A 17,911-nucleotide genomic window follows, 5' to 3' on the forward strand; every position below is an offset into this window, starting at 1 on the left:
AGATGAGTAAGACAAATCTGATTTTTATGCTTGTCTAGTCTGATGGAGGAAAAATACAGAAACCATAGCTGTAGACTGAGGCTGTGTTGCCTATGGGAGAGCTATCCAAGGTGCAGGATAACAGAAAGGAGCACCTAACAGGTGGAGTTTAAAGCCTATGCAGGGAAGAAAGCAACTCCTGTAGGAAAATACCAGTGAAGGCATAGGGGAGGGAGGGCTGTGGGTGACATTCTAGACAGAGGGCAAGGCAAAGACAAAGTGCAAAGACAAAGAGGCACGGAAATCCACAGCAGGTCGGGCACCACAAATAGTTCTGCCCGGAGGAACCTGACCAAGAAGAGTCAGAATCTTATTTTGATGCATTAAAAATGAGTAATACCATTCATTCTTTAAAATTTCACCCTAGAGATAGGGTGAAAGATAGGGTGAAAGGGGAGGATAGATGCAAAAGGAACAAGAAAAACCAATACTTTAAGATGAGAAACATGAGGGCTTAAGCTGTAGGGGTGACAATGAAACAGAGAAGTGGAGTCTATCTGCAAGGTCTTCTAGGGGTGGAAATCACAAGGCTTAGCTGGACACTTGTCCATGATGTACAGTGGCAGGGAAATGTATAGGATGAATTTTTAAACATCTGATTTAGGTGCCTGGGTGGAATCTGGCACCTATAAGGAAATTTCAGGAGGAACTGGATTGTGGGTAAGGGGATGAGTTCAATTTTACATGTGTTGAAATGATAAGAGTGTGTATAAGAGCTGAACGGAGATTCCATCAGGCTGTCATGTACATGTTATGGGCCACATATTTGTATCTTCTTCTTCTCCCCACTAAATTTACGAATTAAAGTCCAGTGTAGTATTTGAAGAAGAGACCTTTAGAAGGTAATGAGTGTAGAGCCCATATAAAGAGATTAGTGAGGACACAGTGAGAATTGGCAGCACCTTGACCTTGGCTCTTTCAGCCTCTGAAATAGTGATAACTGAAAGGATACATGCAGTGCATCCACTGAGACAGCATATGAGCTAGGTGCTAAGGTGAATGCCTATAATCCCAGTAACTCGGGAGGCTAAGGCAGGAAGATCTCCAGTTTGAGACCAGCCTAGGCAATTTAGCAAAACTCTGTGTCAAACGAAAGAAAGAAAAAGGAAGGAAGGAAAGAAAAGCTGGAGATGTAGCTCAGTGATAGAGTACCTCTGGGTTCAACCCCCTGGACCACCAAAAAGAAAAAATAGTGTATGAATGGAGAGTTCTGGAGAGGTCCAGCCTAGAGACAGATGTTTGCAGAAATCACAAGAAGTCAGGAAAGAAATAAGGGACCAAGTTCAGGAGCAACTCCAAAACTTAAAGGGGCACTTGCAAAGGAATCTGGAAAAAAAATAAGGAGGCTAACAGTGAATATAGGTAAGTTTATAAGAAACTTGGCTATGAAGGAAAGACAAGAAATAATGCCACAGGCTAGGGAGACATAGGAAAAAGAAAATTTTTCTTTGTTGTTTTTAGGACAGACAAGGCTTGACCTTATCAATCTGCAGTGGGAAGAAAAATCGAGCACAGAAGATTCAGATAAAGATACAGGAGTAAGATAACTGATAGCTCAAGGTTTGTGAAGGAGTGACACTGGGGTACAATGCAAAGACAGGTGAAAGGGCTAATCTTGGACAGGAGAAGGGAGCTGGGGACAAGCAGAACTGCTGAAGAGCACAGTCACCCAGGCCAAGTTTAGGAATCTCCAGTGAGAAAATGGACAAATCCACAGATGGGGTTTTCCACAGGGTTGTTTGGTGCCACAGGGTTACAATGACTAAGTACTGCTGTAAGAATGCAGAATTGGGACACGGCCAAGCACTGGTATAGACAAAAACAAAACAAAGCAATACAAAAAAAAAAAAAAAAAAAAAAAAGGAGTTACCAGCTCTGTCCTTGCTAAGGTCACCTTTTACCTTGAAACTGTAATAGTAATAGCTTAATCTTAACTGAAACGTACAATGTTCCACACAGTAATTTAAGGGTTTTACATATATTAACTCATTTATCATAATAACCACTGTAAGAGGTGGATATTATTATTATCCCCATTTGACAGATAAAGGAATCAAAGCACATAGTTGGTAAGGACAGAGTTAGGGCTTAAAGCTGGCAGACTGGTTGGTGTCTTTTTTAAAATTGATTTTACTTTTTAAATACATGACAATGGAATGCATTACAATTCTTATTATACATATAGAACACAAATTTTCATATCTCTGTGTATAAAGTATATTCACACCAATTCATGTCTTCATACATGTACTTTGGATAATGATGTTGTCCATCACATTCCAACATCATTGCTAACCCCCTGCCCCCTCTCTTCCCTTCCCACCCCTCTGTGCTATCTAGAGTTCATCTATTCCTCCCATGCTCCCCCTCCCTACCCCACTATGAATCAGCCTCTTTATATCAGAGAAAACATTCAGCATTTGTTTTTTTGGGGGGGATTGGCTAACTTCACTTAGCATTATCTTCTCCAATTCCATCCTTTTACCTGCAAATGCCATGATTTTATTCTCTTTTATTGCTGAGTAATAGTCCATTGTGTATATATGCTACATTTTTTTTTATCCATTCATCCTGAAGGGCATCTGGGTTGGCTCCACAGTTTAGCTATTGTGAATTGTGCTGCTATAAACATTGATGTGCTGTGTCCCTGTAATATGCTGTTTTAAGTCCTTTGGGTATAGTCTGAGGAGAGGGCTAGCTGGATCAAATGGTGATTCCATTCCTAGTTTTCCAAAGAATCTCCATACTGCTTTCCATATTGGCTGCACCAATTTGCAGTCCCACCAGCAGTGTATGAGTGTATCTTTTCCCCACATCCTCGCCAACACTTATTGTTGTTTGTCTTCATAATAGCTGCCATTCTGACCGGAGTGAGATGATCTTAGAGTAGTTTTGGTTTGCATTTCTCTAATTGCTAGAGATAATGAACATTTTTTCATATATTTGTTGATTGATTGTGTATCCTCTTCTGAGAAGTGTCTGTTTGGGTCCTTGGCCCATTTATTGACTGGGTTATTTATTTTGCTTTTGTGCGTAGCTTTTTAAGTTCTTTATATACCCTAGAGATTAGTTCTCTATCTGATATGTGAGGGGTAAAAATTTGCTCCCAAAATGCAGACAAAGAAAGTAACCCACAAAATTACAATTATCTTATATTAGACAAAGGTGTCAAAAACATACATTGGAGAAAAGACAGCCTCTTCAACAAATGGTACTTGGAAAACTGGAAATCCATATGCAACAAAATGAAATTAAACCTCTATCTCTCACCATGCACAAAACTCAACTCAAAGTGGATCAAGGACCTAGGAATTAAACCAGAGACTCTGCATCTAATAGAAGAAAAAGTAGGCTCTAATCTTCATCTTGTGGGATTAGGCCCCAACTTCCTTAATAAGACTCCTATAGTGCAAGAATTAAAACTAAGAATCAATAAATGGGATGGACTCAAACTGAAAAGTTTCTTCTCAGCAAAAGAAACAATCTGTGAGGTGAACAGAGAGCCTACATCCTGGTTAATGTCTTTAATCGTCATAGCTCTTTGCCTTCCTATCTGTCTATGTATGTATGTACCTTATTTTTATAGTACTAAGAATTAAACCCCACTCTACCACTGAGCTACATCTTCAGCTTTTAGATTTTTTGAAACAAGGTCTTGCTAAGCTGACCACGTAGGCCTTGAATTTATAATTCTCCTGCCTCAGCTTCCCTAGTCGCTGGGATTACAAACATGTACCACCAGGCCCAGCTGCTTTCCACGCTTAGTCCCCATCTACCCTGCCTTAATTTCTTCTCTACTTTTACACTCTGTAACTTAAGCTGACTTATTTTGTAACTTGTTTGCATCCCCTACACCAACTTGGAATGTGAGCTCTTCCCCAGCAGGAAGTTTATTGCCTTATTTACAATGTCCCCAGTTCCTGAGTTGAGTCTGACACACATTGTAGACTTGATAAACACTTGTTGAATGAAGGAAGAGTTAAAAACAAAGGAGTTAGAAGATGAGGAGAAGCAAAGGCTCAGGCAGTAGTGGCCCAAGGAAAGGCAAGAGCAGATGTGGGAGAGCAGAAATGCAGAGAGTTCAAAGGAGGCTTGCTGTTCTGAGCAAGCAGGATGCCCATACCTAGTAGATGTAATAGGTGCCTCATAAATAGTTCCATTGCTGGATACAGTGGCACACAGCTGTAATTCTAGCTACTCAAGACTGAGGGAGGAGGATTAGAAGTGAAGACCAGCCTGAGCAATTTAGCAAGATCCTGTCTCAAAAATAAATAAGGCTAGGGATGCAGCTAGCTCAGTGGTAGGATGTTCCTGCATTCAATCCCCAGAAACACAATCAACCAATCAATCAATAATTATCCATCCAGTGTTCATTGTCTAGATAGCAAAAGTTTTATTTTTCTTTGATTTTTTTTGTTGGATATGTTAAATATTTAAGACATAACATAACATTTTGGTATGTTTATAGGTAGTGCAATGGTGACTACAGTTGGGAAAATTTCAAATGTCTAGCTAAAAAATAATTGAATACATAGAAGTAGAGAATGAGACAGTGGTTCCAAAGGATGTGGTTGAGAATGAAAACAGGGAGATTTAGATGAATTAATACAAAGTATCAGATATGTAGGGTATGAACAAGTCCAGAGATATAATGTACAACATGAGGGCTCTAGTTACTAATATTATTTATGTGATTTTTGCTGAGAGTAGATTTTAAGTGCTCTTGCCACCCAACCCCCAGTTTCATTTTTAAGAAGCTTATTTTTCCAAAGGGCTCCAAGCCCTTCCCTGTGTGGGACTGTCTGTGCCAAGGGCAGAGGCATGCCTCCAGGGGAGCAGGATCTCTCCCAGGAAGCCCTCCAGGGATCTGAAACAACACAGGACAAAACAAGACAAGTGGGACAGGGGCAGTGACCCCACCTGGCTCTGAGCCCCAGGAACCGCCAAGGGCAGCTGCTGCCAAAAGACACAAAAGATAAATCTTCCCCCAGGGTAGGGAACAGTGGAGAGAACAAGGAGGGAAGAAAGGCACAGAGAGGGAGAGAGAGAGGAGATGGACACGAGAAAAGTGAATAACCTCATTAAAAGCACAGCTAAAACCCAGGAAGGAAAGCACTGACAAGACATCAAAGAAGACAAGGAAGCCTCTGCAGGACTTACACTTTCAGTTACCAAGAGTAAACAAGTTTCTTCTGTTCAATAAAGGGCCTGACATCATATCACAGGGAGGCTCCACTGGAAAGATAAACACTGTGTGAAATGAAAAGCTCCCAACAGAAGAAGATCCTTGTAAAAAACTATCAACTAACAGCTCTCCTCTGGACCCTCAAGGTGCCCCATTACAAGGGAAAATCCTAGTGGAGTCAATAAATGCTTCTGGGGAAAGCATTTACAAAAAGAAGAAACATGCTCCTAGCAGTTTATAGATAGTAAATAGTGAGTGGGGTGGTAAACAGGAAGTGACTAGGGGGTAAGGCAGAACAAAATCTTCCTGGATAAGAAAATACTTCCAACCCCAGATCCAAATAATAATTGCAAGTGCTGATACTTAGCATGTTCGACTTCATGAATGTAGTACTACATGGCAATCAGAAGGCACCTGATCCACCACAGACCTTGGACTTCAGAGATCACAGTACTTCAGAGATCTCCTTGTCTACTCACCTCAGAGTACAGATGAGGTCAGATATTCTAAAGTTAGCACTGGAACCCTAGCTAAATAGCTAACTCTTGTGTTGGCACACACCTATAGCTTCTCAAGAGGCTGAGACAGGAGGATCACAAGTTTCAAGACCAACTTCAGCAACTTAGTGAATCCCTTCTCAAGATGAAAAAATTAAAAGGACTGGGGATGTAGCTCAGTGGTAAAGCACTGCTGGGTTCAGTCCCCCAGAACCAAAAATAACAGCACACACTGTTAGGCACTGTGCTGCATTCACTCACAACACCTGATGGAGGAGAAACATAGTCCAGAGAGAATGCGAAGACTGCTGAGCATCACTCAGCTGAATTCAATTCAAACCCAATTGTTCTGCATCTCTAGTCCACTGCCCCAGTGTTTTCTCATGGGACCACACAACTGCCTTACTTTGGTGACAGTTAACTAACTGTATGTGCCAACTGGGCAAGGATACTGAGGGACCCAGATATTTGGCCAAGTAGTATTCTAGAGGTTGCTGTGAGGTTTTTTTTTTTTTTTTTTTTTTTTTTTTTTAGATGAGATTAACACTTCAATTAGTAGACTCTGGGTCAAGCCCATGTCCTAGAGGGGCTCATCCAATCAGATGAAGGGCTGAACAGAACAAAGATTGATCTCCCAGTAGGAAAAGGGAATTCTTTTAGCAGACAGCCTTCAGACTTAAACTACCTCTTCCCTGGGTCTTCAGCCTGTAGATCCTGCAAATTTCTACTATACCCAGATCACACAATCATGTGTGAGCACAGTGCCACATGCCTATAATCCCAGCTACCTGAAAGGTCAAGGCAGGAGAATCACAAATTTGAGGCTAGTCTGGGCAACTTGATGAGATTCTGTCTCAAAATAAAAAATAATAAGGACTGGGGAATATAGCTCAGTGGTAAATCACCCTTGGCTTCAATCCCCATACCATATGAACATAAAAATAATCTCTCACTCTATATCTGAGTATACACACATATACACACCTCCCTAACACAGGTATCATCACTCCTCAGGCCACATTCTCAGCGCTGGAACCCTAGCTAAGGACAATGGACAAGCCCACAAGGTTCACTTTCCCTGAAGGAGGCCAATGGGATTTAGAGCTCACCAATGCATGCTTGACCTCCTTGAACAAACTCAGTGCCTATTTGTATTCTAAATTTTGAAGAAACTACACTAGACCTAACAGATCTTCCTATAATGGACCTAGATGTCTCTACATATAAAATATTAATTATATTCGTAGGGAGAGTGGTATATAAAAGGTACAAAGCAATAAAGATATGGTGTTGTTATGGTTTGGATCTAGAAAGTTCCTCTGAAAAGTTCGTTTTTGAATGCATGATCCCCAACACAGGAATGTTCAGAGGTGAAATGATTAGATTATGAGAAATGTGATCTCATCAATGGATTAATACATCTGACAGTTTAATAATTTGAACGCACTACTGGGTGGTAACTGTCTGCAGTGAGTTGTGGCTGGAGGAAGTAGGCCACTGGGGACGTGTTCTTGCGTTGTATCTTGTCCCTGGCTCATGGCACTCTCTCTGCTTCCTGGAGGGCATGAACAGAGCAGTGTTCACCCATCACTGCCTTTAACCATGATATTCTGCCTTATCTCAGGCCCAGAGCAATGGAGCTGGCCAACTATGAACTGAACTCTGAAATCATTGAGTTCAAAACAAAATTTTCATCCTCTAAATTGTTTTTGTCAGGTATCTGGGTCATAGTGACACAAAATTGACTGACATATAAATGTAATGCTCAATTTGAATTGTCAACTTGATTGGATTAAGAGGTTCTGATGATTAAGAGGCTTTTGTGTAGGAAGTGAGGGGAAAGGGCAAAAATAACAAGGGAGAGAAATGAACTACAGTAGATGGGGTAGAGAGAGAAGATGGGAGGGAAGGGGAGGGGAGGGGGGATAGTAGAGGATAGGAAAGGCAACAGAATACAACAGACACTAGTATGGCAGTATGTAAAAATGTGGATGTGTAACCGATGTGATTCTGCAATCTGTATACGGAGTAAAAATGGGAGTTCATAACCCACTTGAATCAAATGTATGAAATATGATATGTCAAGAGCTATGTAATGTTTTGAACAACTAATAATAAAAATAAAAAGAAATTTTAAAAAAAGAGGCTTCTGTGTGTGTCAATGAGGGTGTGTCTAGGAATGACTGGCATGTGGGATAGTGAACTGAAGTGGAGACCCTCCCTAAGCATGGGCAGCACCATCCAATAATTGGATAGTGGCTTGGATGAAATAAAAGTTGGAAGAACAAAGAGCAGTAGCAGATGCAAGCTCAATTCTTGAACAGGTTCTGGATTGCTGATGTGATCACCTAAGGATATTGGATTCTCATTTCTTCGCTCTTCCAAAGCGGACTCTGCCAGTGATTCTCCAGGGAGTGTTTCCAGAAGTATTTGGACTAGGGTAGCACAATTGATTCCTCTTGTTCTGGGGCTTCAGTCTCTCGGACTGTGCAGCTACTGGCTCTTCCAGCTCTCCAGTCTGCAGATGGCTATTATGGATTATCCAGCTTCTGGTTGCATAAGACAATCTAATACATCATCTTTTTATAATCATATTTCCTGTTGATTCTAGAGAACTCTGACTAATACACACATGTATGTTAATGTGACTCAAAAAAATTATCTCCAAAAATGTAATTAAAAATAAAGGTATGTGGCTCAAGTGGTAGTACGCTCTCCTGGCATGCGTTCGGCCCGGGTCTGATCCTTAGCACCACATAAAAATAAATAAATAAATAAATAAATAAATAAATAAATAAATAAATAAATAAAGATGTTGTGTCCGACAAAAACTGAAAAATAAATATTAAAAAATTCTCTCTCTTTCTCTGTCTCTGTCTCTCTGTCTCTCTCTTAAAAAAAAAATAAAGGTAAACTCAGCCAGTGGATCCGTTACTTCTATGCTGATCATCTATTACAGCTAAAAGAGCAAAATGGCATTAGCCTCTACCCATCCCCACCATAACCATCACTGCCCTATCAATATTGGTCTAGTCTTCTGTCTCACCCTCTGTGCTTTATCACCTCAATTCCACAGAACTCCTGCATATTATGTGTCATTATTTTTCATCAAGAGGCTGTACAAAAGTCACTCCCTGTTGAAATATCTCCTCAATCTCCATGCTCATGTTAGCATAGAGTAAGCAATTAATTAGTACTTGTTGACAATGACTAATAAATATGGACACCTTAGCCCCACTCACTGATAGTGCTTGCCAGTTTATTTAACAAGTATTTATTGTGCTAGGAAGTCCCCATTTTCCCAGGGTTCACACTTCACTAAAGATAGAGGACGCTATGTGTCTGGTACACAGGGGATTGAACGTCAATAACATCAACCTGGAGCAAAGAACATAGGAAGCCAGGATAGGAAAAAGTCTTTGAATTTTCTGGAAGGGGAAGAGAAGAGAATGGGAGAATGGGGTTGGAAGTCAGGGCTTCCAGAAGATAGGATGCTAGGACTGCAGTGTGAGTAGGTTGCCTGCTCAAGGTGCATGCAGGGACCCTTGGCAGAGAGGTACATGACACATTCAGGGCAGGAAGAAGCTAGTGGCACACAGGGAGGAGTGGGGAAAATAGAAATGAAAAAAAGGACAGGATGAGATCCCTTATTGGAGCCTCCACTGACTCCCCAGAGTGAATCCTCCATAGCACCCCAGGAAATTACATCAACCCAGCCACCCAGCAGATGGCGACAAGGGCTGGAGGTGGGAGGAAAGAGAAGCTCCCACTATAGGGAGAAATAAAACTACCCTTGGCACTGTCTATAAGAAACACTGCACAGGCAATTCTCTTCAAAAGGCCAATCCAGAGGTTGAAGGGGTAGCTCAGTTATAGAGCACTTGACTAACATGCATAAGCCCTGGATTTGATCCCCAGCACTGGGAGAAAAAAAATGGCTAACCCAGACCATCCTGACCTCTCTAGCCAGCAGCTGAGCAGTAAATTCTGATTATTCTGATTAAGTACGTGTATATTAGAGCAGGCTCCTCAGACAGGACTTCTGTGAAAACAAAGGTGTTTGAATGCTTAGCCTAAGGGCAAACACCTGTGTCCAGCCCCTTTCACTATAGAACAAACTGGTTTCATTGGAAACAATGCACTTTACTTTCTGGTTAGAATTTCTTTGTATATGCATATACCAGCTGCTGGTGAGACTCTGGTTTGAAAGCTCTTGAAAGCTACAGGTCTCCAACAGCAGAGGAGCAGGGCATCACTGAAGAGGCGTTAACAAGTGGCAGATGCCTGTAGTCCCAACAGCTCGGGAGGCTGAGGCAGGAGAACTGCAGATTCAAAGCCAGCCTCAGCAGCTTAGTGAGACCTCGTCTCAAAATAAAAAATAACAAGGGTGGGGATGTGGCTCAGTGGTATAAAGCCCCTGGGCTCAATCCCTGGTACCAAAATTTTAAAAAAATTTTAAAAGGCCTCAATGTGTCAAGAAATACTGCTTCTCCAGTTGAATGCTTTGACAGCATTCTCCAGCACAGAAGCAAACACCCTGGTCTCTGCTCTCTAAGAGTCTCTTGGTGTCTCTAGATGAGTATTACAAGCAACTGTCACCATTACACCCTACTCACTGACCAGCAGAGATATGTGAAATAGTTGCCAAAACCTACCTGTAGTTCTGTTTTATCTCTAAGCCTCAGAGCACAAAAATGAAAAGTTTTAAAAGTTTACATTGACACATTCAGGGCAGGAAGAAGCTAGTGGCACACAGGGAGGAGTGGGGAAAATAGAACTGAAAAAAAAGGACAGGAACATAGCAAAATATAAAGCTCTATCTATATGGTAATTTTTGTTGTTGTTGTTGTTAATCAAGATCACTGAGATGATTGCATTAGGAAAAAAGTACCACTGTCTAATAAAAATGATGAACCAAGAGCTAAGTAAGGTGAGTCCTTTCATCACATAGAAACTGAGCACTAGAAGAAAATGTTAGGCTTTCTGAATTTATGACTAATAAATGTCCAAAATTAAAAAAGAAAAACTATTAAAGTGTGGTGGAAAGCAAATATTGCTGCCACCCTAGCCATCTACAGTTGTCAGTTTCTTGTGTATCATGTAGGAAACAGACTATGCATAAGAGACATGAGTGTGTATATACATATACATACATTTATATATATATGGATTTATAATACAGTATAATTGGTAGCATACCATACCACAGTTCTAACCTTGGTTTTTTTCTTTCTCTTATTTTTTGAACCCCAACATTATGTATAACTATAATGCACTATTAAAAAAGAAATGCAATAAGCAGATTATGTCTTTTAAAAGTTATCCATTGCCATTTCCAATGCTTTGGTTTTAAACTGATTCTTTTCTTAGGCAACTTTATTCTACAATCCATCATTTCAAATGTGTATGGGTCTACATTTAGGATAAATTCTTTTTTTTTTTTCTGCTACTGGGGATTGAACCCAGGAACACTTTACTACTGAGCTACACCCCAGCCCTTTTTAATTTTATTTTGAGACAAGGTGTTGCTAAGTTTCCCAAGCTGGCCTTGAACTTATAATCGTCTTGCCTCAGCCTCCCAAATAGTGAAATTACAGGCATGCACCATTGTGCCAGGCAATACGGCCTTTTAAATGTATCAGTTCATCCAATATTATAGTAATCTATAAGGTAGGCATTACTATGATTCCTATTTCTCAGATTAAAAATTAAGAACCAAGAGGTTATAGAATTTGTCCAAGATCACATAGCTCATGATGGTACAGCTGGCATGCAAATCAAGAGTCTATTGTAAACCTGTCATTTCCAATATAAGATTTATTTGTTGTTTTCTAACTTTTTGAGTTGGATCCTTAATTCATTTGATTTTCAAGACATGTCATCTATTAATTTAAATGATTTAAACTTTGGATTTTTTTTTTTGAGCCTTGTTTTAGCTACATCCCATAAGTTTTGAATTATGTAGCTCACTATGATTCTCCTTTCACTGTTAGAAATTTATATTATGTTAAATGTTTTTAAATATTTTAATATTAAATATTCATATTTTAATATCGATGAACACAAGGAGAATTAACATTTTTACAATGTTGAGATTTTCCATTCAGGAACATGCCATTTTTAAAATGTAAAATAATACATTTATTCATCTGCATTTTATATTTAAAAGCTTTTATTTTAATAGATTTACTTCTATTATGATTTCTAACCATTGTTGTTAGAATCTATGAAAACCATAGATATTTATGTAATTCTGGACTGTGCCTTAAATGAATTCTCTCAGTTCTAATAGTTTTCAGTTTGTTTTCTTAATTCTCCACTGTTCTTTTTCTTGCTAATATCTATATTTATATAAAGATATTCATATACCATATTATATAAATTAATATGTTTTCACATAACATATATGAACATATATAACGTACCAAAAAATTAAGTAACTGTGAATTTATATTCTTTCTAATTTGTTTTACAGGGGTGCTTTTTAACTGAAATTTTCTTTGGGTGGGAAATATAGTGATATGGTAGTGATATGGTAGCAGAAAAAGCTCTATCTTTACAAAATATTTCCTAATATCCAACTTAAATGCTTTCTGGCTTAAAAATTTAAACATTTTGGTTATAAAAAGTAATAAATGCTGGGCTCAGGGGCACACACCTGTAATCCCAGTAACTTGGGAGGCTGAGGTAGGAAGATTGCAAGTTCAAGGCCAGTTTGGGCAACTTTATCAAGATTCTATCTTAAAATTGAAAAATAAAAAGGGCTGGGGATGTAGCTCAGAGTGCTCCTGGGCTCAATTCCCAGCAAAAACACACATACACACACACACACACAATAGTACATATACCTTAAAGAAAAAATCTGGAACCTAGAGAGAAACATGGATTTTTTTTTAAATTTAAGTAAATTAATAACCTGGTATTTGGAGCAGTGATCCACTATGGTAGTCTTCCTGCCTCCTTCTCCATACCCAATGCATCCGAGGTGCCTACCTGGTTCCCCTGAGCCATTGCTGTTCCTCTCACTCTCCCCATCTTCCTGGCCGTCTGCGTTCTGCTGTGTGTGCTGTAGGCTCAGCTTGTGGCAGACCTCAAAGGCTTGCCCCACAGTCCGGACGATTCGCATAGCTTGGCTCTGGGGAAGAGGAAGGAGAAGGACGAGTGAAGGCTACGGTGACTCTACAAGGACACAAGAAGGGGTGCGGGTGGGTGGGAAGTGCAAGGGGCATGTGATCAAAAACCCAGGAAACCAGCAAAGGAAAGAGATGGAAAATCCTAAGGTTGTTCAGATGTGTACATATTCAGAAAGAAGAGTACAAAAATACTTTCCCTTCTTGAAATACTCCAGAAAATAGAAACTGTCACCATAGTTTTGAAACAATCAATCAACGGAAAGGACATATGCTGAGAAATATACCAATTCTAGACTTAGCCCCAACTCTTTCCTTCTAAGTATAAGCATATTAATCAATATGCTTCAACATCATTTTGCCAACCATTATCAAGTGTTTAATAGGCCCATCAAACCAAGAGGAACTCAGCTGTTTCTTTCTCCAGATGTCAGATTTCCTAGGAGCTCTGTAGACCTTGGGCTGTGATGCTCTGGGGCTTGGAAGCCTTGGCCTAACATCAGAGTCAACTGACACTTTGCTAACTAAGGCCAAGGTGAGCTTTCCGAGGCTTACTCTAATAAGATATTGCTCACTTGGATGGCTATTTTCTCCTGTTTTACTGTTTAACCTCTTCTTTTAGGAGCCAAAGAAGAGAACTAGCCCCTGACTCCCAGTGTCCCACTGCTTAACTAGGAGAGGAGGGGAGGACAAAGAAACCTGTTCCCAGAGTCTTCGGCAACACCTGCAGGCAGTGAGGAAGAGGCACAGGCAGGGTTCTCAGGACAGGGTCTCAAAGGTGGATCACTTACTCTAATCTGATGACTCGTCACCTTTCAACCTTCTTTCAAGGAGTAAAAATGAGACAACTATGAGATACGGAGTTTCAGAGCTCAGGCTGGGAATGTTCCACATGCTCTTACCCCAGTGGCTCTCAAATATTCCACCACAGACTTCAGATATATCACTGTGATTGTCACCCAATAACCCAGCCTAACATCAATCATGTTTGGGGTGATCTGACTTTAGATTAGTTGTGACTACCTGATGATATCATACAGTCCACTGATCACATTTGAAACTCCCAAGGTAACATCAGAAGTCAAAAAGAACTTTTTTGTGCAGGGGTGGGGGTACTGGGAATTGAATAGAGTGCTTAACCACTGAGCCCATCCCCAGCCCTTTTTTATATTTTAGAGACAGGGTCTTGCAGAATTTCTTAGGGCCTTGCTAAGTTGCTTTAAACACAATTCTCCTGCCTCGGCTGAGCCACTTGTAATCCCAAGCCACTGGGATTACAGGCGTACACCACTGTGTCCGGCAAGAGGAGCCTCTTAAAAGCATGAGGTAATTGGTATTGCAGTATAACCTGCTACCCAGTGTTTTGGTAAATTTATAGAACCTGTTTAAGGGTAAATAAATGATTCATTTATACTTGTCATAATAATGAGATTTGTTCTCACTGTTATCTTCATGAATTCCTCAGGCCTTGGAACACCACATATGGACTGCTGCTTGAATCCAGTCTCTGCTAAACTTGTTACCCTTGCTTGTTTCCTCAGGCCTGGGGTAACTTCTATGTTCCTTCCATTTACTTCAGGCCAAAACATTCCCTAATAAAGGCATTAGGTCAATCATTGTCCACATGTCGTTTTAAGATTTCCATCTTCTTCTAGTCCTCTTTATATTCCCCAACTCAAACAACCTTCTAGCAGTGACTGTCTTACAATTTAAACTTCTTAGCTTGCTTGGGCATGGTGTTACACAACTATAATCCCAGCAATGTGGAAGGCTGAGGCAGGAGGATCCCAAATTTGAGGCCAGGCTTCAGCAACTTTGTGAGACTATCTCAAAACTTAAAAAGCTGAGATGATGTGTCTTGTTGGTAAAGCCCATCTGGGTTCAATCCCCAATACCAAGAGAGGGGGAACAAACCCTCTTACCTCAAAAGTGTTTTTTGTTGTTTGTTTGTTTGTGGTGATAGGAATCAAACCCAGAGCCTTATGCATGCCAGGCAAACATTCTACCACTGAGCCACATTCCCAGCCCTAGACAGATATTTTTAACTGATCACTCAGTTAAGAGACATGGGTGATGGGAAACTTAAGTGAAACAGGAGACAGGTAAGTGTCTTGAGGTCCCCCATCACCTGGTGGTGGATCAGAACCTCTGCTCTCAGTGTTCACCCTTAATTCCCTCCTGGGTCCAAAGGGCAGGCCTAGGCCCCTTCTCAAACCACAGGCTTGCAGTATCTGAGACACAACTATTCTTTCTGCTCAGGAAGTTGAGAATTAGTAGGCACCAGTACTAAGCAAGGTGTCTCTGCTCTTCCACTTCCCCAACATGGGAACAGGTGTGATTTGAAGGACATGATGCCTAACCAGCTAGGCCAGGAACATCCCAGCTTCTACATCTCCTTTGGACACCAAGCTGAGCCCTAGTTAGGAGGCTGGGCCAGGAAGCTCAACTCTCTGATGGAAAAGAAGACGCTGGTCCACCCCAAAGTGTTATTCACACACATCTAGCCAGATCTTTGGTCCCTTACTCTTATTATCGGAAGATAGTTAATCCTAATCTTTTACAGGAAAGCTTATTACTAGTATCAAGTAATGTCTCCTCTGCCATACAGAGGGATCAATAAGTAGATATATGATGGCACCTCCCACAGGGATAGGCATATAGTAAGTGTTCAAGAAATGCTTTATTCTGAATATGTAACTCACTGCAATAAAAAGCAATTAAAACACAAAATAAAAGGTAGTTAAGGAAAGCCCAGGATTAATTTATTAATGACAGAAGCGTAAAGATCCTAAGGGAATCACTTCTTCATACATATGCTGGCATCAAAAGGGTGAGTGCCACCATCTCCCTCCTTCCCAACAGCATCTGAGGAGAACTCCTGGGTCCACTGTATCTTGGGTCTGAACTGGTACAATGGTTTCCATGTAGGAGGGTATTGTTGGACGTGACTTCTAGGCTTGCACATTTCATTTCAACTTATCTTCTACTTTTCTTTGATGCGAAGGCTGTTGTCATTCACAGTAAAAGGACACAGTAGCATGTTCTGTGAGATATCTCTGCACTTGAAGAGGTTACTGGGTGGATAAGCAAACTATCTGCTTTACAGAATGACGAACACACATAAAAGAACCATCCTCCTCATTTATCACTCTAGGAGCAAAAGGGGCTGGATGACTCCTAACTTGATCCTTAAATGGCTACATGAGTTTAAATGCCCCTTGACTTTCTAGGCTCTCCTTCCTTCACCAGTGAAAAGTCTACTTTTAGAGGTTTGACACGAGAATCTTGTTATGGAAGCAATTACTTGAAGGTGGTGGGTTTGGTGATCTGCCCCTGGCAGGGGCTGGCCCTCTTCCATTTGCTCTCTGCACAGCCCTGTGGGCTCCTGATGCTAGGTCTTCTGCTCTTGGTGATGCTGATTTTCTAGGCTAGAAAACTGACTCTGCCTTATACCCTGGAAGGCAGGAGTCACACATGCTGGGAATTAATAGTTAATAAGCCATGTTTAGACTCGAGGGAGAACTCTGATAAAGAGAAGCTTTAAAAACAACTTTCAGAGATTTCTGTGAATACTTGTTTTTGGGGGTTACCTTGTTCTCACGGAAGCAGTTGCTCACATCTCGTGACCATACGCAGGCCTTTGGAAATCAAAGTGGAGGTTTAAAGATTGAAATTGAAGATAACCAGGGAAAAAGCTGAACCACAAGTGGATTGTTAGGAAGGCAGCCTTTGCCAGTTTCAAGATCTGGCCACTCTGGAATTTAACAGATTATTATTATTTTTTATTAAAGCATCATTATACTGTAGTATACTGCATGTAATTTTTGTACAAATCCAGATTAGTTTTATATAAGCCCTCGAAAGAGCTTTGCCACATGGATCAAATCTTTCTGTTCAAAAGCCATTTTCTATTAGTAGCCCCAAAGCATGAGTGGGCTTTTAGTTACTGAGATTAGCCTGGAGACGGTTGCTTTGATGTTTCCAAAGCTGGAAAGGAATATCTAACCTCAGAGTGACTCTTAGCTGCAGATGGAGAGCACTGAAGCTCATGGGAGCACCAATTACAGGCAATTTTGTAAAAATAGGGATGGAAAGGAAGCTGTCTTAGAACTTTATTCAACTAACTCTCTCCATGTTTCTCAGAGTGTTTCTTTAAATCATCTTCCTGTTCATGTTGACAAGATCCCCTTCTCTCCCATACCCAGGATATCCCACAACTCAGGACAGAAACCAAGTCAAGATGCAATGGCTATTAATTGGATACCAAGCCTACTATGGACACCAAATGGATACATAGCCGACATCAAAATTTGATGAATTGCTGCAATGAACACAAAAACAATACCATATTTGCAGTGAGAGTGAGTTGTCTACTCAAAAATAGTCAAAAGCTTATAGTAGTAACTTTAACTACATGAAAATCAAAAGGTTGCTTCCTGTACTTCACCAGTCCATAGAAAAATTATCATAGTTGGGCACAGTAGTGTGCATCTGTAGTCCCAGCTACTTGGGAGGCTAAGATGATCTTAAACCCAGAAGTTTGAGATCAGCCTGGGCAACACAGTAGGACCCTGCTTAAAAAAAAATCATAGTATTTTTTGTTCGCATTCTAAGTAACCCTGTTGGTCCTATAAACTTTGGAATCTTGTAAGTGCTATATACATGTTATAGAATAGTTGTTTCTAGGGCTGTAGCTCAGTGGTAGTGCACTTGCTGATATATCCTCAGGTTATATCCTCAGCATACATGAGATCCCAAGCTTGAACCTCAGCATCTCTCTCTCACACACACACACACACACACACACACACACACACACACACACACAAACACACACACTGGTTATTACTAGTCTTTATCTTTGGCTGATGTAATAAATCATATTGGGCATTTTTCTGAATTTCACTATCCTGAAAAAAAGCTCTCTATTTCACAATTTTTTGGAGATGATTAAAGAAGTCATCAGATAAGCAAGGAAATTAGAAAACAAAAGCACAAAATACAAGGTGTAAATGAAGATGAAGATCATCATTGCGATGAAAATAAGGCAAGGAAAAAGA

At 40.4% G+C, this 17,911-nt stretch overlaps 1 protein-coding gene across 6 annotated transcripts in view; it reads right to left on the reverse strand.

Moving 5' to 3' along the window:
• Nos1ap (nitric oxide synthase 1 adaptor protein) overlaps nucleotides 1-17,911 on the reverse strand; it is a 297,916-nt gene that overhangs the window by 18,425 nt on the left and 261,580 nt on the right. For all 6 annotated transcript variants that reach the window (XM_078027134.1, XM_078027135.1, XM_040287314.2 and 3 more), the window contains one exon: nucleotides 12,715-12,856. In XM_078027134.1, coding sequence (XP_077883260.1) covers nucleotides 12,715-12,856 — 142 coding nt within the window. The remainder of the gene's footprint in view (nucleotides 1-12,714; nucleotides 12,857-17,911) is intronic.

This window comes from Ictidomys tridecemlineatus, chromosome 11 (assembly GCF_052094955.1).
Source record: "Ictidomys tridecemlineatus isolate mIctTri1 chromosome 11, mIctTri1.hap1, whole genome shotgun sequence".
NCBI lineage: Eukaryota > Metazoa > Chordata > Mammalia > Rodentia > Sciuridae > Ictidomys > Ictidomys tridecemlineatus.